Source organism: Canis lupus, chromosome 2, assembly GCF_048164855.1.
Source record: "Canis lupus baileyi chromosome 2, mCanLup2.hap1, whole genome shotgun sequence".
NCBI classification, from domain to species: domain Eukaryota; kingdom Metazoa; phylum Chordata; class Mammalia; order Carnivora; family Canidae; genus Canis; species Canis lupus.
The window spans coordinates 74859170-74882517 of NC_132839.1; the positions used below are offsets into that span (position 1 = coordinate 74859170).

Sequence of the window (23348 nt, forward strand, 5' to 3'; positions counted from 1 at the left end):
TTATTCATCTAATGCCAAGTCACGAACTAATTAAAAACATTTTAAATTAAATACACTAGTTACCTATGTAAAGATATGCCCCTCTTTCCATTATACAAATGATTATAGATGGCTGGTCTATATTTATTATTATTCCAACACCACAGTTCAGAATTCCATGTTCTGAAGGTTAGAAAAGGAGAAGGCAATAAATATCCCCAAGTAAGAGATACGTGAATATATGAACTCATTTTGTCTCCATCTCTTATGATGTCTATAATTAAGAACCAACATACAAATTCCAAATGTTATCAAAACCTGCAGAGAAATTTTTTAAAAAGAATCCAGGAATCAAATTAGACAAATAGCCTTTAAATATTTAGAAATATTTTTGCATGAAAATGAACCAGAAAGATGATTTTCATGCTGTCACTTGTTACATAATATGCTACAGAAGTTTAAACTGATTGACAAGAAAATTCATTTCAAAGATAAAGCCAGGTTTCAAAAGGGAAGATGAATAAAGTCATTGAGAAATCAACCAATTTTTTTCCTTACGTTCTCTCCTCAAACTCACTCTCCCTTCTCCTCTCCCTGTTTCAGCAGCTGACCATATCTAGCCCCTGTGTTTCCTTAAACTCTCGTGAAGAATGTCCTTCACTTCCCTAAATAGCACAATTTTCAGTGAAGTGAAGGTAACGGGAATTAGAAGCTGTCATCTCAGAAAGAGACATGCTACTGTATTTTCTGCATTAGTCTGGAGGGCTGCAACATAGGACAAAGAGAAATAACCGTAAGAAAAATATTATTGTAACTACAATGGTGTAAAAAAATTTACTGACGACTACAATGTGCATCTCCTTGTAAAACCTTCCATTTTCATTAAAATTAAAAAATGACTCCATAATCTGTTGCAAAGTAAAATGTCATGTCTTCTATAGTTTTGCTATAACTATAGAAGGTAAATGAATGAAGCAAACTGCAAGGCAATGATGCATAAAATTGCTACTATGTATTATTTTCAAGGTAGAGCCATATCTATATATGGAACACAAGATATTTCAAAATGAATGCAACTTGTTGTCTTTACAATTTTATAGAATTAAAATTAATATTAGAACATTTTAGTAAACCCTAGCAAAAGTACCATATATGCATACCAGGATGTTATACATGTATATGTACATAGAGGTATGTATATTATCATAGATAAATAAATAATAATACTAAATTATTAACACTATAGAGAATATACCCCCACACCCCATTTCTAACGGTAAGAAAATAATCAACCTGCATGAACTGGAATCAGATTCATTTTCTTCTTCACTAGTGCCATCATCCACTTCTGGTCTATCCAGCCAATGTGCACCGCCACAATCTTCAGCTGTAAACTCAAATGCAGGGACTTCAGAGGTGGATGCCATTGGCCAAGAAGGTGAATTCTGAAAATCCAGTTGGCTGGACCTTCGGTAACCAATTGAAGCCAAAGGCAATTGTAGGCTACATGGATCTAAAAACTTTCTCCCACCGTTTGCTCCAGTCTGTCCTCGATTCCAAAATTCTCCCTGCTGGCTGTCAACTGTAGAATTAGATGATGCTTGATGGCTAAACCACCTCCATCTGATTTTCAAAATCTGCTTCACATCAAACTCTTTACGAGAACCAGACATCCTCAGAGAAACCAAGTGATCGTCTAGGCAACGGGCAAAAAGCACTGCACACAGATTTGTGCATCCAACCAAGACAAGAGAAGTATATGCCCTGCTGTACACAATAAACAGATTGAAAGGAAATAAATCACGTTCACATATATATCTACATTAACTTTTATACCAATATAGCAGATTATAAAGAACAAAGGAGAATGAATAGCGATGAAACACGGTGGAACATTCCGTTCAATCAGAGCAAACTCTCATCCACCTATCCTGAAGCAGCTAGACCACTTTCCCCCCTCTTTTCCCATACTGACCATTAGCTCCCACGAACACTGACAGCATTCATTAAAGTCCTTTCAAATGCAGAACACCACCCTCTTTTCTTAAACCGCAAATGACAGAAACAGAAAGCACTATCCCATTGCAATATCTCAGTCTCTGCTGCTTAGTATATTAACTCTTTCACTGCTGAAACCAGGAATTTATTCCAGAACATTTTCCTTTGTACATAAAAATCACCGTCAAACTAAAATGTTTCCATTTTGATACTAAATTCCTAAATGACATATCACAAAATAAGCATTTTTTTAAAAAAGCATGTTTTAATTAGATGAGTTATCGTGACTTTCAAGCTGTGCTCTTTAGATGGCAGGGGAGGGAGGAATACAAAGGTGGGGCTCCAGTTTGTTGCTTTCCGCTTCTATCTTCTTCCTTCGGGAAAGGAGTGTATTTAATTAACATGGTAAGATCTGGGGTAAGGTTTCATTTGATCAAAGGATAAGAACAAGGAGAAAGAAAAAGTCTGAAAACTACAAAGGATCAAAATATGACAGTACTTACTCTCTTGTCAAATAAATAACTTGAAGCCAACATTGCTCTATAGTTAGGACTGGGTGGCTTTGATTTAGTATAATTTCCAAAATTGTGTGACACCATTTAGAAAGAGGAGAGTGTGGCTCAAGAAAGCTACCAAGGACTGGGACAGGATTATTTCTTGGGTGTACGAGTACCCTAATGGTGCCCTCTGTCGTTAGCAAAACAAAACAATGGTCTGAACATGGTTACAGTTAGGGCAAACTGAGGAAGAAAATTTTTAAAAAATCAAAATTTAAAATGCTGAGTAGTTATTGTGAGCAAGACACTCTGCTAGGCATTGTGGGGGACACAGTTACATAATATCTTACTTCCTCCCTTCAAAAAGACTTAAACCGAGTTACTGAAACAAAAAGTACTTGACCATTTAAATAGAAGACACATGATAATCCTGCAATATTAATATACTGTGATCTACAAATACAGAATTAAGTTTTTGGGGTGCTCAATATCTAATGTTATTTCAATCAAAAGACAATGCTTATTATCAATCGACTAAAAAAAAGAGGCTGCTTCGGAGGCTTACAAAATGATTGGGAGGCATAGATCTTAACTTCACACAGCTCTTTAGAAGAATAAAAATTATTCAGGGAAATAAGAATGAGAGTCATGAAAAGCTCTCTATAATTTTGTCCCCAGTAGGTAGAACAAATAATAAATACAGTAAGAAAAAGAGATATTGGGATGGTGTGGAGTGGTACGGGCCAGTTTCATTAGGGAGAAGGCCTCTGGGAATAGGAAGTTGTATAGAAAGAATGAAGATAGATTTCATAAAGGAAGAAACATATTAATAAAAGCATGCAGTGAGCATACTGACAAAGAAAGAGGGGGAAAAATGGCAGTTTGATCAACCAGCCAGACATACCTAATTAATTTTAAGGACTAATAAGACATAAACTGGAATGAATACGATGAGATAAAATACCTTGAACATAAAGCAAAGGTATAAAGACTCACAGGCAATATTAAGTGGACCGTTGAACAGGGCAATGTTTTAGAAAATTAATTTGGCAGTGGTATGCAGGATGCATTCGAGAGTAAAACGATGCTGTTCCTGTCTGTTCACCTCCATCCCACTCCTTCATATCAACCATTCCAACTCCACTCTACCTAGCCAACTTTATTTCTATTTTCCAACAAGAACATACTGCTTCATCAGGTAAGACAGAGTCTACATTATGTTGCTCTCTCTTTTATATACTGTATGTGTCCCAAGGTCTCTGGTTTTAAGGTCTTACTCATCCTCAGAGGTTAGCCCAGGTGGCACTGCCCAGAGAGAAGCTGCTCCAATCACTCTAGCCTTGTGGGTCTCAACAAGCATGGCACCAAGCCTCTGCTCCTACCCCCAAAAAAGGCTTCTGGAAGTCGTATAGTTGTTGGATGACCAGAGAGTGCCACAGGTAAACATACAAGCATCAAAATACATTCTGTAGCTCAGACATTTTAGTTGTTTCTAGAGACTCTTGCAAGTAATGCTGCTATGCACGTTCTTGTCTGTGTTATATGATGCACATACATACGCATTCCTATGAAGTATATACGTACAGAATCAAAACTGCTAGATTAGAAGGTATGCATATGTTCAACTTAATTGCTATTACTGATTTATACTCCTGCAACCATATGAGAATTCTAGTTACTCCACAGGCAGCCCACACTGGTGTTGTCAATCTTTAATTTTAGTCATCCTGATGAGTGCGTAGTGGAATCCCATTTGATTTTACCTTGCATTTCTTTGGTTATTAATAGTCGTTGGATAACTTTTCATGTTTAGTAGGCATTTGGATATCCTCTTTGTGAAAGGGCTTTTGCTTAGTCTTCTTCGTCTTTTTTTCAATTTAGCTATCTGTACCTTTTTGATTTGTTGGAGCCCTTTTTATTTCTAATAGGAGACCTCTACTATCAATTTTAATGTAAACCACTCTTTCCACTGAATGAGGTATTGTTATTAATTAGCATCTCATATATGCAGAGATCAATTTTGGGGTGCTAATTCTGTTCTACTATTTACCTATTTTTATGCCAAAAGTACAGTATTTTAATTATAATCTATCTGTAAGATATTTAATATTTGTTAAAGCAAGTTCCTACTTCCACATATATCCTTTTAAAATAATTTTTAAAGCTGGGTGCCTGGATGGCTCAGTCAGTTAAGCATCTGACTCTTGATTTAGGCTCAGGTCATGATCTCAGGGATGCAGGATTGAGCTCCCTGTTGGCTCTGTGTTCAGCAGGGAGACTGCCTGGGATTCTTGTTCTCCCTCTCTGCTGCTCCCTGCCTAAAATAAAGAAATGAATCTCAAAAAATAAATTTATTTTTAAAGCTAATTTTAGATATTTACCCTTCTGTATATATGTTAAAGTAACATTACCCAATCTTCTCCTCAACAAAAAGCTCTGACCCTAATAAGATTCTAAATGGAATTACATTAAACCTGCATATTAATTGAGATGATTGGCATTATATGAGATTAAGGCTTCACTTCTAAGCATATATGTTGTTTAGTTTATTCAGATTTCATATTCACCGATAAGATTTTAAAATCTTTTAACTATAGGTTCTATGCTTTTCTTACTAAATTTTTTTATTAAGTCCTTTCAACTTTCTTTTTTTGTCACCATAGTAAATGCAATAATTTTTTCTAGTTTCATTTCCACATGGTTATTACTATTATAATAAAAGTATTGAAGGGCGCATGTGTGGCTCAGTCCATTAAGCGTCTGCCTTTGGCTCAGGTCATGATCTCAGGGTCCTGGAATGGAGTCCCGCATCAGACTCCCCACTGAGCTCTCCCTCTGACTCTCCTCCCCACTTGTGTTCTCTCTCCCCCTCTCTGTCTCAAATAAATAAGATCTTTAACAAAAAGTATTGAGTATATTTACCTTATATCCATTTTATTACATTTCCTCATTAGTTATATTTTTTAAATTGGTGTTCATTTCTCATTATGTTAAGTTACATGTACCTTTGAGACATCTAAGTGGAGATGTCAGATAGTTGGATAAATGTTCCCAGAACTTAGATCTAAGCTCCAAAAAACTCTAAGAGAAGTCTAATAGTGGAGAAGCCACCAAAGGAGACTGGAAAGGAATAACCAATAAAGTAGAGGAAAATCCTCAGGATCTGGTGTCAGGTAAGTCAAAGGATAAAGGTGTTTCACAACAAAAGGCATAGTCACAATATCAAATAAGAGGCTTGGAACCACATGCAAAGAAAAATGTCCGCTGGAATTGTCACTATAAAGATTTTGCCAAATCAGATAGGAGCAGTTTCAGTAAAAGGGGTGCAGACAAAGCCAGACTGTGGTGGGATTAAGAACTAATGGAATATGAGAGGAATAAGAGAGGAAGTGTATACACAACTTGTTCAGAAAATCTGAACGGTGAGGCTGCAGAATGGGATTGGAGCTGGAAGAGGTGAGGAACTGAGGTAATGGATTTGCTTATTTGCTGATTTTTTAAAATATGGAACATATTAGAATGATGAAAACAGTCCAGCAGGAAGATGAGATTGATGATTGTAGGGAGAAGCAGTGAAGCAAAAAACAGTGAAGACTTTGATAGAAGGGGAGGAAGGCACCTGAGCACAGTGGATGGTTTAGATAATCACAGGAGGAGGGATACTCCTTCTGTTGTAAGATTTATAACTTTCTAAATGCATCGATTATTTAAAAGGAAAGGCATGCATTAAGCAGTCTGCTCAAGATGAAAATCAAATCAGCCCTCTAAAAGGAGTCATGAAATAATAAAGATTAGAGGAGAAACTAAAGAATTAAGAAATAAAGTGACAGAGTTAATAAAGATCCAGCTGTTAAAAAATTTGCCAGTATATTCTCTTACGTTCTAGCAATTATAATCAAAGAAAAAAACAAATAAAAACCTAGAAAAGAGGGGGCACCTTGGTGGCTCAGCGGTTGAGCATTTGCTTTTGGCTCAAGTCATGATCCTGGGGTCCTGGGATCGAGTCCTGCATTGGTCTCCCCCCAGGGAGACTACTTCTCCCTCTGCCTATGTCTCTACCTCTCTGTGTGTGTCTCTCATGAGTAAATAAATAAAATATTTAAAAAGTTAAAACAATTTTAAAAAAGGACCTAGAGGGATCCCTGGGTGGCGCAGTGGTTTAGTGCCTGCCTTTGGCCCAGGGCGTGATCCTGGAGATCCAGGATCGAATCCCACGTCGGGCTCCCGGTGCATGGAGACTGCTTCTCCCTCTGCCTGTGTCTCTGCCTCTCTCTCTCTCACTGTGTGCCTATCATAAATAAATAAAAAAATTTTAAAAAAGGACCTAGAAAGAGGATAAAATAACAGTTATAGTAAAGTAGAACATTTTAATAAGAGTTAAAAAATAAAAGACTAATATGGCCACAAAAATTCTAAATGTCAAATTGAATGAGGGAAATGCTGGCAAGTGGAGAGAATTTAGGCAAGCGAAGTTGGAAAGTAGTCTTCAAGGACAGAATTTGCTCAAAATCCCTTACAGCTAAATCTCTATTTAATAGTTTTGCCTAAGGTTAAGCTTGTCTAAGCATGGGTACTTTGGGGAAAAATCTTCATTCTGGCAAAAAAGTCAAAAAATTATCTATTGATACAGTAGCTTATTAACCCCATGTTAGAAAGAGCTTTATGGAAATTATTTCCCAGCTTTAACTCAATTCTTGGGCCACACTTTATGAAAAAATATGTAGTAAGCTTAAGAATGAACACTTTCATGGCATGAAATACACCATTTAAAAAAAAAATTTATTTATTTATAAGAGAGAGAGTATGGGGAGCAACAGAGAGAGAGGGACAAGCAGACCCATGCTAAGCACAGAGCCGGCTTGGGGATCGATCCCAGGATCCTGAGATCATGACCTGAGCCAAAGGCAGACGCTTAACCAACTGAGCCACCAGGAGTCTCTTAGCATTTATTTAACTTAAACTTTTCCTTCTTTCTCATCAACTTTTGCCAAACAATAAAAAATTGTTTTGCTCAAAAACTATTCAGCTCTGATGAGAAGTACTTCTTACAGTAACTATTTTATACAAGATCAATACATATTAAAAGTCATTATACTGAGCACCTGGGTGGCTCAGTCGGCTGAGCCTCTGCTTTCAGTTTGTGTCACAATCACAGAGTCCTGAGATCGAGCCCCAAGTGGGGCTCCTCACTCAGCCAGGAATCTGCTTCTCCCTCTGCCCCTCCCTCTGCTGGTGCTCTCTCTCTCTCTCTCTCTCTCTCTCAAAATAAATAAAATCAAAAAGAAAAAAAATAAAAGTCAGTATATTGTTATATTATCAAAGTGGCCTGCATGGACTACTCCTTATAAATTAGATCCCTCCCTGTTCTCTATCCCCTGACTCTTGAACTTCCTTTCATAGCACTTATCATTGCCTGGCATACTAGATGTTTATTCCTTTAGTTACCGTCTTTATCATTACTACAAAGTAAGCTCCAGTAGGGCTTTGGTTACTCATTATAGCCTTTGTACTTAAGCATGGTATCTGGCAGACAGTAGGTGCTCAATAAATAGTTCTCTAATGAATGAATATATCCAACAATTATGAGAAATAATAAAAATATATACATTTTTGAAATTATTAAAGACTAATTTTTAAAATATTAAAAAAAACACATTTACTTCTGATGACAAAACCTTCCCAGTATTTATTTTTTCAGCTTAAGAGAAAAATCACAACATGTTACTCTAACAATTTCCTTCTTCTATTTCATTCTTTAGGCATGAAGTTTTTTTATCACTTTGAAATCTAATGGCTAAATAGCCAATGTTTTTTCAGGGTGACCAATATTTTCTTCAAACTGATTATCAAATTATACTTTGTACCTCTCTTTTAGTTTAATAAGTTGGCTTTCCTGAAACTTGAGGTAGAGCTCAAACTACTTAAAATGGGAAAGTGTTGATTATGAATACATTTTTCAAAATGTAATTAAAGAGTCCACATGCAATTTCTGCTTCAACTCTGCTCAAATGTTAGCTTATGAATTTATGAGCTGACTCTATTCAGTATTGTAACAGCAACACTGAAATGTCATTAAGATAAACTGTAGACGAGCTCACTTTAACAGGGTGACTTCTAAAGGCACAGCTTTACTCCACAATAAAAATCAAAGCTACTGAATAACTGGGTTATATGGGTAATTGTTATTATACAAACCTTTCTTCACATAGAGTTTTTAAGACAACAATATTTGTTTTATGAGTAATCAACTATAATGAATCTATTCCTGTAGTTTTATGTGTAATATAGATTGCATAAACACTTCAATAATTTTGTTTTCCTTCAACTATGAGAAGGAGTTACAACACATGATTTCAAAGAATCTTTTAAAGTCTGATGTTCCAGGATACTTTTAAAACTTAGTCAAAATAGGTCTTTTATCAGAATTTGGCTTAAACATTTGAAAACTAATATAATTCCATGAACTCTTAAATTCCAAACATTTCAAAATGCTGGCAGAAAATAATTTACACAGATTAGAAAATATGTAAAATTTAAGCTTTAATTTCAGAAATATATCAGATATTCTGTACCTCTCCTCCAACTCCATAAAAAGCGAATGTTATAAATGTGGGGAAAAAAAAACCTGTTTATGTAAATTCAACACATCTTTGTGCTGTATGCAGAAAGAACTTAAAAAAGAAAACAGACAATAATATCTATCAGGGTGCGGACCACTATATCCCTAACACCTGATATAGTGCATAGCATTCAAATATCTACTAAATTTAAATCAAAGAATAAATAAATAAATTAACGACACAGATCTTGATTTCAAAGGTCTTAAAATGTAGTAGAAGAGGGTTTTGAATGATGCTCTTACTGAATTATCAAGGAGGAAGTATGTCCTTTATCTGTGAGATGATGAGGTTCGAGTCAAATGAGGTATGCTTCAAAAAAATTTGGCAACAGTGAAGAACAGATTTGTGAGGGAAGAGGCTGCCAGTAGGGAAACCAGTTAGAAAACTTTTCAAGGTGAGAGGTATAGTTTAACCTTGGCTGGAGGCAATGAGATCTGACAGGGAGATGGGCATTAAAGATATTACAGAGACAGAAGTTAGAAGATGTCTGTCGCAAATGAACAGGAAGCACTCAAAGATGACAGCATTTTCAAACTTGGGTGCTTGGAAGAATGGTAACATCAACCAGAAGAAAGAAGTAAGAAAGTTACAGATTTCAGGAGGATTGAGTGTAGTTTAGGTAAATTTGGTTTTAATTAAGTATCTAGCAACCAAATAGAGGAACAGAGTTCTGGAGTCTTTCTATTTTACAGTTAAATATCAATCTCTTTAAGAAATCAGAAATTTAAAGTGTGCATAGATGGGCCCTGGGCTGTTAACACTGGTTATTTTTCCATTCTTTTCACTAGTTACAACACATGGCATCAAAAATTTCTTTTGTAATTAAAAAAAAACAAAAAACCTTAGAATACAATATGAAATTCAAAATAAGGATTCTAGCACAATGTTAAATCTTTTACTTTGTTAAAAAACAATTGGGAAATAGTTCTGGTTTAATCCATAATTGAAAATTAAAAATAAATATTGAATTTAAATTCAGTTGTAATATCGTAAGAGATTCAGCTTTGTAAACTATGCAGAGGATTAAAAGCTCAGCAGTTGAGAACTCTGAAATACACTGAAAATTGAAGTTGTTTCATGGTAAAAGCTATCTAATATAGGAATTTTATTTCTTTGTGTACCCTCAAAGCACTGTGTCACGTACTTACATAAGATCAAGGTGAAAAAAATGACTAAGGTAAATTTTAACCTTCGAACTCAATTATGTCTCCTTGTTACATGATCAGACTGCATCCAAAACTACTTGTGTAGATAATTCAATAATCCCACAGAAATTACTTACTTAATGTCTGCCTTCTTCCCTAGACTAGAAACTCTATGAAGGTAATAGAAAGAACCATGGCTTTTGAGACACTTACAATGTAGGAATTGACATTCAATTTAAAAATTACAATACAGCATGGTAAAGATACACAGAGGCATGCATAGGATGGAAGGTCAAAGAATATATTTTCAGTCTAGCTGGATGTCTGTAAAAGCCCTTTGTCAGATGGAAACTCATAGTTAGTCCATTAAATGGAAACGTCAGTAGCTGTAAAAATTATATTCACATATCTTTATTTTATTTTTTAAAATATATTTATTTATTTATTCATGAGAGCCACAGAGAGAGAAAGAGAAAGGCAGAGACACAGGCAGAGGGAGAAGCAGGCTCCATGCAGAGAGCCCGATGTGGGACTCGATCCCTGGTCTCCAGGATCACGCCCTGGATTGAAGGCGGCGCTAAACCGCTGAGCCACCCGGGCTGCCCTATTCACATATCTTTAAAGATTTTAACCGAAACACATACATATACATTCATTCACGGATCTTTTCATATAGGGTCAATGCCACATATTTGATGTGGGCCCCCTACTGAGTCCGGGTCCTTTCTTGTAGAAGCCATGCCCACAATGACCCAACATCCATGATTTCCATTTAGGGTTTCTATTAATGGAGAGAGAACTTAAAAGCACTTCAAAAATAATATGAATACAGAATCTATTAGACTACTGGTCTGTCTACCATGAGATAAAAAGCTTGTGCCAGAATGTAAATTAATGCACTTCTTTGAAGGAGAAAGTGTTACCATGAAAAAAAAAAAAGTCAGCTGAACAAAACAGTGTGCTTAGTGATGTGGCTTATTTACATTTCAGGGTGAGTTCACTTCCTTGAGACTACTAATGGTCTAAAACCATTTAGATGGCCCATGAACTTTAACACTCACTGCTTTAGACTTTGATGATCTCCAACATACACCCACCCCCAAACTCACCCCCACCCCCCCAACCTTCATCAAATTTGATAACAAATTTGTTAAGAACTTTTATACTAAGATGTCCCAGAGTATTCAACTTCATTTTCAAAAAATGACTTCTCTTTTCTTTATCCTCATTAACACACTTATACGTAATTATTTATTATTATAAGCAAACTGTTAAAAACATAATTTTCATGATTATTATAATAAGCATAACTGTTAAAACATAACATTCATAATTATTATAATAAGCATTACTGTTAAAAACAGGTTTGTGAATAAACACAAGCAACTTTTGGTGAGTACTCATCAGGTAAGCACACAGTTTGTGCACGGTTGTGCCCTACTACAGGGCATCCTATTTAGCCATATTTAGTTGGCCCTGGGGACCAGTAAGTACAATTTATAGAGAGAAGGGAGTGCATTAGGTTAAAACTATGAGTCAACTCAGAGGAAGCTATTTGAGGGTGCTTCTGCTATTATTTTCTCACATTATTACTTATTAATGGTAGCCTAAGTGATATAGCAGAAAGCTTGAGTCAATAACTAATACACCAGCTAGCTGTATAATTTGGGCAAATCACCTCTTTGGCCTTCAGTTTTCTTTTGAGTTCAATGGGATTAAGTAAATAGTATGTGCAAATATTAAGGATTTGGATTTCTAATGGCAGCTACTATTTCCTAAGTGCGCAAATGTGAATGGTAATATATGAAGTATTCTACATTGAGTGGGTCTTTAGTTGTCTCACTCTAGCAAACAGGTGTCATTCCTCTCTCCCCTGACATATGAAGACACTGAAGTCAAGTGAGGTTACAGATATCTGCTGAGTATCAGGGTTCAATGTGAATCCAGGACTGACTCTAAAGACTATATACTTTCAAGTATACCACATTGCTTCTTGCATAAAAAGTATTCTCATTTGGAACTCAAAACTACATTGTGAGAAGGTAGAGTAGATATTTACCCCCATTGTCCGAATGGGTAGCAGATTCAGACTATTGTTGATTTGTACAAGGTTAGATATCAAGGAGTTGTAGAGCAGACTTAAATTCTTTACCAATAAGATCTGACTAAAATAAAAGCAAATAAGGCACTAAAAGTAAAAAAAGAAACCAACCAACCAAACCAAAACAAAACAAAACAAAGACAACCCTTAAAGCACACATCACTCCCAATATAACAAAATACTAAATTCATGACAATTACAACTAAATGCTAAAGTGGCCTTTATTCCTAAAGTACAAGAGTCTCCCAGATTGACTCCTTCCCAACTTCTGTCACTAAAGACAAGAGTCTCCCCCTTGACTCCTTCCCAACTTCTGTCACTAATTCTTATAGGGTAAAGGGCTGACCTATATTAATATATATCAAAAGTACCTTTTCATCTCCCAGCTATTTATTGGTACTAATATCTGGTAGTAAAGCAAACAACACTTAAAACATCAGTTAAATATTATATGGTCTTTTAATCCCTGAACTCATCTATAAAAGTTATCACAGTTGATACTATGAAGACCACAACATAATTATAACAAAATGTTTACTTTTTAAAAAAGCCCTTTAACTTGATGATAGGTTAAAAAAAAAGAGATATTTCCTTGCCACCCACTCTTAGATTTTGTGAATTTCTGTATATATTCACTGTGGCACAAGGATGAAGACTGTAATACCATAAAGATAATGGCAAACCACAAAGTACTGCTTGATCCTTTATGGTTGGCATGTGCTGAGACACCCAACTGTCTTATGTGCCATAAAAAGTAATAATCTGGATAACCATCATTTTGTCTTTTACTGACCTGAACCGAATCCAGTATTTCTATCTTCTGTGTAGCCTTATGGTGATGGAGGAGAATAAAGTAATCAATCAGTACTCTCTAGACACAAATATAATCAAGCAAAATTAGCTGGGTTCTCTGTACATGTAATAAGCCAATCACAGATCAAGTTGATTCTGCTGCAGAACCAATCAGATTTTATAAACTGTTTATTAGATGGAATAGTGAAAGCTGGGTCAGGGTAGTAAAGGACAATGTAAGCAATAGAGAAAAATGTGGAGCATTCTCTCAGCTGCTTGTAATTAGAAAGTTAATACAAATGTTACACCGGTTAACCATTATAAAGAAACTCTCTGGCTTGCCCTATAACTAAACCTTTAAAAAATAAAAAAGGCACCAGTTCATTCTGTAATTCAACTCTGGCAAAAAGCAAAATGAGTGATGTCAGTGAGTCAAAGGGCAATCAGTGGAGGCAGTTCAGAGCAGTCCCCCCAAACTCCTCATTGCCAGTGGGGGTGGGAGGAGTGACAAATTTAGGACAAACTGGTCAGGCCCCTCCAAAGCACCATGCTGAATCTGCCCACCAATACCCTCCTGTGGAGCAGGAGAATTGAGTAGTCCCCTTTCTGCTGATCAGAGAAATATCTCCCCAAAGAAAGGCAAATATTAACTAAAAGTGAACCAGCCTCAAGTCTAATCTCCTTTCATTCACTCTCCACACTACAGCCAAAGTAACCTCCCCAAATCCAATTCTTCTTTTTTTTTTCCAAATCCAATTCTTGACCATACTACTTAAAACTTTTGTTTTCTATCACCCACAAACTAATTAAAAGCCAAGATCTTTAGTATGGAAATCAGTGTTTCTAACAATCTAGTAGTTCTTGCTAACTTTCCAACCTTACTTTCTTTTCAACCTTTCTTCCTATTTCACACTCTGTCATAAAAAGAGTTAAAACACACTACATCAAATGAAGCAAAATGGCTATTAATGAATACTTTCCAAAAGAAAAGGGCTATGGAAGACACTATGGGGAATACAACTGTGAGTGAAGTTAAACCTTTTTCTCTTCTGCATTTAACCTTCAGTTAACTCTCTTAGCTCTGTTCCCTGGCGATCTGATAAAAGTTAGGTATGCCAACTATGTTACTAGGCAACATTGCTTATAGTAAGAATGATTAGTAAATTTGCATCTGGACCCAGGGGAACTATAAATAAACTATAAATACCTCATAGGAAACCATAATTTTGACTTCCCCGAGTGTGATAGCTCTTACAATTGTTATATCCCTTATGGGATCCCTGGAAGCTAAGTCTGTGGAGCTGTATGGCATAGTCTTCTGTGACACACAAGATTTTTTTCAAACCAAGGCAGCTCCTGCATCTACCTTTTGTGAGCTTTCTCTCCTTCAGCTGAGCTTTCACTTGAAGCAAGGACTCCCAGATGGCTACAGGAACTGCTTACATGGACTGCTGTGAGGATCACAGCCACTGATGAGGAACATTTGATGCTGCCTCGCTGGCAAGCTGTGGTTCCTGTCTGATATCCTTCTAAGTAAACAAGCCTATGGTGGTTTTCTGTTTAGTTGAACCTAAAAAGACTCGTCCATTTGCACAGCAAGAAAAGTAAAAGAACACTTTAGAATGACATTCCAGGTGTTCTATAATCTGGACCCAAACCCCTCCCCACCATCTGCTCTTTTAGATTAATATATATCCCTGACAAATCAAATACACAGCTCTTTACTCACCACTCCCTGTTGTTATTCCTTTTCTGGGGAGAACATCTTCCAGGTAACATATACTACGTCCCCTTAGTCCATTCCTTCAGTCATCTGTTGAGATGAAGCTATGGATATTTGCAACCAGAAAGAAAAGAGATATTGCCTAGGTAAAGAATGCAAGGAAAATTTGCTAAGAGAAGCGAAGTGTACACACTTAACAGAAAAAGAATGGAAATTCATTGAGAATAAAAAATAGGTTGAAGCTGATGGAGAGGTATGGCAATAGCAAGTTAAAGTATAAAATGTCCAGATAGAGTACCTACACCAATTGTAGAAAAGTGCAGAGCAAGGCTGTATATCGAATGCTCCCTTTTTTCCACATTATTAGCCATGGAGGGAGAAGCCAAGGAGCCCTGTATCAGTATCAAAAGCAGGTGACTTGTAAGAGTTAGACAATTCAGTAATACCTACCTTAGGAGAGAGAGAAGGGATGGAGGAAAGGATTACAAAGGAGATAGAGTTTACCAGTGGTTCAGTGAAGGAACAGTGTTGTTACAAGTCAGTTCTAACTCTACCTCCTTACCCCAATTATCCTAATCAGCCTGCCCTGATAGAATGTGCAAGTTGATGTTAATTGTGTAGTGGAACTTTCAATGGCATCATCAGCTTTCTTTAATTCCAAACTATTAGAACTGCCTCCTTCTCTATTACAAAGTTGCCAACTACCCTAACTTGTTATTCTTTAGGGTCAACTCTATTATTTCCAAATTCTGATAGTGGTTAACTTAAAAACTAACCAAGATGTGGCACTGAGGAAAAAAAAAAAAAAACTTAGTTCTTCTGGACTTGCTCATGGCTCTAGTTAGTTTCCCTTAAGTGTGTGAATTCTTAGGTTAAAACACCCATTTAAAAGCAAAATAATCAGTCAACAGAGAAAAAGGAATGAAGTATACATGCAGAGAGACACTAGCAAGATTATCAAGGAAACGTGGAGAGGAAGAGCAGCCCCAAGCTCCTAACTTCCTGTTACTGGTGTCAGTTGCCTCTGAGACTGAGCTGCCCTCCCTGCTCTTGGACTCTGTGACATAGAGCTATATCCTTTTTTTCATGAAACATTCCTTTTGCTTAAGCTAGTTTAATTTGTCACCAAAAAAAAATCCCTACCCCAAAACAGTGATTGGGGTAAAGTGTATACATAATCAGGTTTTACCATATTGAAAAATTGTTAATGTTGCTTTGAAGAGAGAGAGAGAACTCAATTACAGCTATTTTATTTGGGGTTGTAAACTCCCATTCATCTTTTTATTCTCACAGGATCTAACAGTGCTTTATACACACATTTAACACATTTAAATGTTTACTGAATGAACATATAATTAGAAAAGAAGGAAATCTACTTGGTCAAAACAGTATGTCTAATTATGGAGTTTTCAAAAGCATTTCATTTCTAATTAATAAAAAATATTCTTTGCAATTCTCATTAGCATAATTCTATGAATAAACACACATACATACACAAAAGATGCTGTATTCTGTGCTCTAAGTACTAAAGGCATAATTTGGATTTCATTTATTCAGATTTTGTGTTCACTCATGGGACTACACCATCCCCTTACTAATGTCATTAAGACTGTCTGCAGACTGTTTCAGTTCTCCTCCTTCTGGGCACATGATAGAATTGCATTTCTCAATCTCCTGGAAGTTGGGTGTAGCCACATGACTTGTTTGGCCAAATAAAAGGGCAGGGGAAATTAACAGGAGTCATATCCAGGGAGAAGCCTTTAAAAGACAATGTGTAATTCAATACCCCCAGGCCTAAAATTGTGGAAGCAAGTGTTAAGATAGAGCCTCTGATAAACTGAAGCTCCAGATGACTACCTGGAACAGAATTCTCCTGTTGACTCTAATTGGACATGTCCTGTGACTAAGAAACAAACCTTTTTCTAAACCACTGAAATGTGAGGGTCTTCTGTTACAATAGCATAATTTACCCTACCTGATATATTCATCAAACACTTCTCTCATACATGGCGTGTAAAAATGAATAGCTCTGGTTTTCAATTCATCTACAGATTAGTAACATTTTGTATAGCACTGCATCATTTATAGACTACTTTCTTCTAGAAGTGCACCTCATCATCCAGACTCTCAAAACCCAAACACAGGAGCTGATGGAGTCAGATACATTTTTGGACCAATCCCTCATTCTCTCAACTCCCACCACCTGCTGTCTGAAATTCAGGAACCAAACACATTTGGATGAGGTGATACTCCTTGCCTTCCAAAACTCTTGCCATCTGAACTCGGGAATGGAAAAAAAAAAAAAAAAGTAAAGGATTCGTGACACATTTTGAACATATTTTATTTGTTCCCTTAAAACTGTTTTTCTACCACAATACCTATTAGACCCTCAACCTCTATTGAATGAACTATACGCTGTTATCATTCAAATTTTACAAACAAGGAAAAAGATTCAGGAAGGTTCATAAACTTACTGGGAACAACTTTACACATTAGTAGCACAATCCCAGATTTTTCTGGCTTCAGATTCCTTGCTCTTTCCACTATGTACCATGCTTTCTAAAGTCTCATAGCTACAGAATTCCAGGATTTGATACTAATAGTTGCAATAGTGTTTGTGATTTTAAAAAACCAAACAAACATGTTAATCACATAGTTACAGCCAAGAATAATTAAAGTCATTCTTTAAGCAATTCTACTTGCCTGAACATAGTCTAATTCAGGACCCTGAGTGCCTGACAGGACAAAACAGGAAGAAGTCCTAGACATCACTTGGTCAAACAGGCAACTTGCAGAACAGTGAGGAACTATGAAAGAATTCAGGGGAGAGATAGCTTTTTCCATACATATACATACAGTATACTTAAAATCCTGACTTATAGATGATCTTCACTTTGGTTCTTACCAAATTGGCTAACCTCAAACTCTTTGCTCTCCCAATTTTTATCAGACCTTAGTTTAGGAACTACTTGTGAAGGATTGCCTGTCCATCCATTTCTATAGGTTCAGTGGTTCTCAATAGTCAAATTTGGAAAAGGTCAGCAAACATATCCTCCTTTAAAAGAGTAATCTTTGGGGCACCTGGGTGGCTCAGCGGTTGAGCATCTGCCTTCCACCCAGGGCGTGATCCTGAGGTCCCGGGATCAAGTCCCACATCGGGCTCCCTGCATGGAGCCTCCTTCTCCCTCTGCCTCTCTCTCTGTCTCTCATGAGTAAATAAATAAAAAAATAAAATCTTAAAAAAAAATAAAAGAGTAATCTTTCACTTTAGCCAAGAAATTGAGCTAAAAGCTATTGAAATTTGTCTAACCCAGCTATTTCAAAGTTATAGGAGTTCAGACTCTTATTTCAAGAAATAAACTATTGATTGCTCATTTCTTAGAAAACAGTTTGGGAAATACTGTTCTAGGTAATTCTAAATGTTATGAATGGATCAAGTTGAGCCTTCAGGGAACTTTATCTTGAGTTTTATTACTGCCCTACATTGAAGAACACTGTCTAAAATTCATTACTTTCTGTAAGAATTTTTTTAAAGATGTTGCCAACTGCATCATACAATCTAATCTTTTTTTTTTATCAGGGCCCATGAGAGAATGCTCTTCTCAAGCCTTATCAAGAGAAAATGCCCTGCTTGTTTCTATCTTGTAAGTAGAAACACACTGAAGCTTACTTCTCCCTCCTCCACTTTTTTTTTTTTTTTTTGCTGGCTGCTATGAAGCCCAAGGCCAAAACTGTGACTCACTTTTAGTACAGGATCTTACAGTATGAACTTGGTATTTTCTTTTCCCTTGACTTTCTTTTTTTTTTTCCTGCTGTGCCTCGGTTTTCTCTTTTAGTTTTATCCTTTTGTACCATATGGACACTAAGGTGGCTTCAAATCACTTTTGGAACTCTACGTTGCATATATTAAGTCCTACCTTAAAAAAAAAAAAGATTTTATCTATTTATTCATGAGACACAGAGAGAAAGGCAGAGACACAGGCAGAGGGAGAAGCAGGCTCCCTCTGGAGAGCCCTGTGTGGGACTTGATCCCAGGACACAAGGATCAAGACCTGAGCCAAAGGCAGACGCTCAACCACTGAGCCATCCAGGGATCCCAAGTCCTATCTTAACTACTTTCATATTGATTTTTCCCTACATGCTCCATTACCCAAAAATATCTGTGTTCACCTTTTTGTAAAAGCATTCATAGTTATGACACCAATAGAACAACACATTCACAATACAGTCAAATCTACAAATGCCTAAAACTACAAAAAAGTCATTATTGTTGTTTTAGCGGTCTAATAACCAAAACGACGTATTCAACGGTGCTCTTAACGGAAGGAAAAGTATCACTTATTGGGGATCAGTAAGTGCCAGGCACATAACAGACAAGTTTCACTTTTTAAAAAATGAAACTAGGGCATTTGCAAATTACACCATCTCTGAAAAGATGAATTAGAAACTGGTAATATTGGGGGGAAAAAAGAAACTGGTAATATTAGTTGCCTGGGGGTGCACGAGTGGGCGGGGAGAGACTTCGTATATCCGTTTTGTACCTTTTGAATTTTTGTGCATGTATCCACTATTCCAAAATATTTTTAAAAATCGAATGAGAGACAGTAATAAAGATGGCAGTAACGCTTTTACTCTTTGCTACCGCCAACTTTTTCCATCAGCTTTGGATCTCCGAGTATGCACTGAAATGCCCCAAGGAGTTTCAAGCAGGCTCGCCGGGTTTTATTGAAATAGTCCCTTTCTGATTCTCCATACTTCGGGACGCGGCAATCACTTAAAATAGGAACTGAGATTGTGCTAGCCTGAGGATAACGATAAAAAAAAAAAAAAAAAAAAATCCGAAATGGTTTCCAGTCGGTTTTATTAGTGGAAAAGTGCGGGCAGGAGGCGCCGCAGGGCACGCTCGGCCGGCGCCGCTCCACCGCGTGCGGAACTTTGCCCAAGTCGGAGCGCGGCCCACTCGCGGGTCCCGGGCCCGGCTGCGCGGCGGGGAGGCCGGGCCGGGGCTCGAACCCCGGACGCCGCCGGGGCCCAGCTCGGCCTGGCCCGAGGGGCGCGTGGGGGCGGGGAGCGGGCCTGGTCGCGCGGCCCGCCCGCCGCAGCCCCCTCCCCGCCGCCGAGGAGGGCGCACTTACCGCGTCGGGCTCCGGAGGCGGCCGGGGGTCACGGCGGGGCGGGGCGGCCGGGCGGCGGGCGGCGGGCAGGCGGGGGGCGGGGGCCACCGGGCCGGGGACGGGGATGCTCGGCCCCACGGGCGCCCCCAACCCCTCCCCGGCAGCCTCACCCCGGGCGCCGGCCGGCGCGGAGCCGGCCACTCCCCCTCCTTCAGGCTGCACCGGGCCGAGGGGACGCGAACTCGGCGGGCAGCCCTGGAGGGGGCGGGCGAGCTGGCGGGGGTCCGGCCGGCTCGCCCGTCAGTCCCGGCGCGGCGCGCGCGGCTGCCCGCCCCGCCCCCGCCCCCAGGCCCCGCCCCCAGGCCCCGCCCTGCCCCCGCCCGCAGGCCCCGCCCCGCCCGCAGGCCCCGCCCCGCCCGCAGGCCCCGCCCCCTCCGCGTCGGGCCGCGTGCCCTGGGAGACCGGAGACGGCCGCCGCCGCCGCCGCCGCTTGGCACTTTCCCTTCGTCGCCCTCCCACAGCGCGGCGCGCGCGGACGGCCTGGGTCGGGGAGGGAGAAGGGGGGGACGAGGGAGGCGGCGGGGTGGAGGGGATGGGGAGGAGAGGCGAGGCGCCGGCCGCGGCTGGGGGCGCTCGGGGGGAGGAAGCCCCGTGGGGGAGGGGCGGCGGAGGCCGGGGGCGGGGCTCCGGGAGGGGCGGGGCGCGGGGCGGCGGACCTGACCCATATCCCGGTTGTGCCCGCCCCTTGGAGCGGGGTTAGGGGGCCCTGGGGCTGGAAGTTAGGAGGAGGCCCCGCGCTGCTCTTGGCCGCTGGGAGAACGCGGGCCTGGGCGTCTCGGTTGCTTAGACTCAGGGCTGTATTGTCCTCGAGCTTTGAGACTCCCCAGGAGTTGCGTCTCTTCTCCATCCCTTGCAACAGTCTGAAAATTACCGTGTACCAGGTAGTGGGTTTGTGCCATAGCAATTAGGATCCTTAACTGCTTGTTTTCAGATGGGCGGGGCGGGGGGAGGCGGAGAATAATAGGAATTAGACAGAAGTAGGTTCCTTCTTCATTCCTGGAGCCAGCGTGTATTAAGCAACAAACTATATGCTAGGTGCTGAGAATAACGAGAACTAAATTTATTTAGCGCTGAGAATAATGAGAACTAAATTTATTTAGTGCCTGTATGCCAAACACAAATTTAAAGGGCTTTACATTTGTTAGCTCGTTATCAGTCTTGGGCGAAACAGCTAAGGTCTCTGCCTCCGTGGAGCTCATGGTGCAAAAAGAAGGGAAGAATTTTCCTTAGTGGGTCTCGGTGACGTGTAAAAGAAATGTCCACCTGCTTTCGGTTCTCAAAAAGTAATGCATATATATATATATTTTTTTTTTGCAGATTCAGTTTATGCTACTTTGAACTACCTGTATGCTGTCCTTGAGGATTGAATGTGGTCAATCTCCTTCACAAAATGACATTTGCTTAGTAGATCTTCAGTATGTCTCCACAATAAATAAAAAAAAAAAAAATCCAGTGCTAGCATGTGGTCCAGAAAACTGATAAGTCGTCAACACAAAAACAGGGCAATTATAGAAGCGGCCTGGGATGGTTGGGAGATCTCTAGGGATCCGTTTTGTACCGTCCCGCTTGAGGAAGTGGTAAAGGAAAAGCAACATAATATAAAACAATGAAGCATTGACAAGACCGCTAGCTCAAAGGGAAGTGGATGGGCCTTCTCAAAACTTAGAATCAGGAAAGACACCACAAAATCGACCACTGAGGGCTCTGATTACAAAGCACAGGATATATTTTTTTATCAGAGCTCTGTGGTTGTGACTTCCACCCCACCCAAACCCATACCTTTTGCAACCATACCTATACGCACAAGCAAAAATTACTTCAGTAGCATTGTTTTTAAGTACAGAAGGTAGTTGTGTAAACCTTTGACCAGAATTTTTGGAATTTGGTACTACTTTTCAGCCCTTGGTTGATTTTTTTCAGTGTTAACATTTGTGCACAGTGACAGCAAATAACATTCTTCTAGTTTCCCCCCACCCCCATTTGTTGTTTAGTTTTAGAATTTTAATTCAGCCTTTCTCTTTTGGGTCTGTAGTAAGAAAGATTGGAAAAACATTGCAGTTGGGGCACTTGTGTGGCTCAGTGTTTGATCCTCTGCCTTTGGCTCAGGGCGTGGTCCCCGGGTCCTGGGACTGAGTCCCTCCCTCTGCTTATGTCTCTGCCTCTCTCTGTGTGTTTCTCATGAATGAATAAATAAAATCTTTAAAAAAAAAAAGAAAAACATTGCAGTCAGATTACAATTGCAGTAAAAAATGAATCCTACTACTTTAAGACAGGAATTCCTCTAAACCCTTTCCTTTTATTCATGTCAAACAGATTGTCACAAAATCTGTTTTCTTTGATTTACTTAGTTGTATTTTCAGTTTAATTGCTCTATCCCCTTGATAAAAGCAAATTAAATAAAACATTCCTCATGATCTCGTACCCTGCTGCTGGCCTCAGCTCCTACCTTGCTTGTTCTCAGGCTGTTCCCCACATTGGACTCCTTCTGCCAACACACCAAACACTTGCCAGCAAAGCCTTTGCTTGTCCCTCTGTCTGGAAGGCTTTCAGCTTAATCTCGTGACTGTCTCCCTTTTCCTTCATGTCTCCTGTCCTGACTAGCCTGTGTAAACCTGCAAACTGTGCCTCCCCTCACTGTCTAGCTCCTCATTTCTCAGCACTTAGCACCACCTGACATATATACTACCTGTCTCTGTTCCCACTAGAATGTGAACCCCATGAGAACAGAATTTTGCCTGTTTGGCTCAATGTTACACCTCAGTGTCTATTATTTATCAAGTCTGTCACATAGTAGATACTCAACAAATACTTTTGAATGAGTGAATGGCTTCACATAGGAAAGATGGCGGGTATTCCTTTTTGTAATAGTCAAAGGGCTTTTGTGCAATTCATCTTATAACTGAGTCTTAGGACTTAGATGTATTGGTAAGGTCTAAAATAAAGCCCACTTTCACCCTACTTAATATTTGAAATAACTGTTTTTAATCTCCTTTTCTGGCAATATACTTTGGAACAGGGTTTGAAAAAGTGTTTACAGCTAAAAATTTATGCTGAGATTTTACAACTTGGCCCATAAATGGATCCATGGGATCAGAGAGTAATGATAGACCAGTAAATCCTGTCAAAGGCTTAATATTTTTCCCTGAGATGAAACAATATAGCAGTGATCAGAAGTGGAATAATTGAGCTTAAATGTGATGACTGATAACTTGATAGATAGTATTAATGCTCTTTTGTTAGTTACTCTAATAATTTTAATTGATACTTGTGTTGGTGAAGTTAGCCATGTTTTAATCTGGTTAAAGTGCAGTTCTGATAG

The 23348-nt window shown here is 39.0% G+C and overlaps 1 protein-coding gene and 2 long non-coding RNA genes across 8 annotated transcripts in view; 2 read left to right on the forward strand and 1 right to left on the reverse strand.

The window, feature by feature from the left end:
- The window catches only part of LOC140621996 (uncharacterized), a 72779-nt gene extending 71207 nt beyond the window's left edge, over positions 1–1572 (forward strand). The window contains exons 3-4 of the long non-coding RNA XR_012021733.1: positions 583–772; positions 1313–1572. This is a non-coding gene — a long non-coding RNA (uncharacterized lncRNA). The remainder of the gene's footprint in view (positions 1–582; positions 773–1312) is intronic.
- Positions 1–20206, reverse strand: part of KLHL5 (kelch like family member 5) — an 85782-nt gene extending 65576 nt beyond the window's left edge. Inside the window, exons 1-2 of one of the 6 annotated variants that reach the window (XM_072807385.1) lie at positions 1273–1864; positions 64–162 (exon numbers count right to left, since the gene is read on the reverse strand). In XM_072807385.1, coding sequence (XP_072663486.1) covers positions 64–162; positions 1273–1652 — 479 coding nt within the window. In that variant the 5' untranslated portion in view covers positions 1653–1864. Of the gene's footprint in view, positions 1–63; positions 163–1272; positions 1865–14861; positions 14945–17558; positions 17581–19990 lie in introns of those variants that run through there. The other 5 variants (XM_072807391.1, XM_072807414.1, XM_072807406.1 and 2 more) reach the window with 5 other exon arrangements.
- A 487-nt stretch (positions 20207–20693) lies between these two features.
- On the forward strand, positions 20694–22247 carry LOC140622005 (uncharacterized). The gene is made up of 2 exons (XR_012021735.1): positions 20694–20910; positions 21347–22247. It is a non-coding gene; the product is annotated as an uncharacterized lncRNA (long non-coding RNA).
- The last annotated feature ends 1101 nt before the right edge of the window (positions 22248–23348 follow it).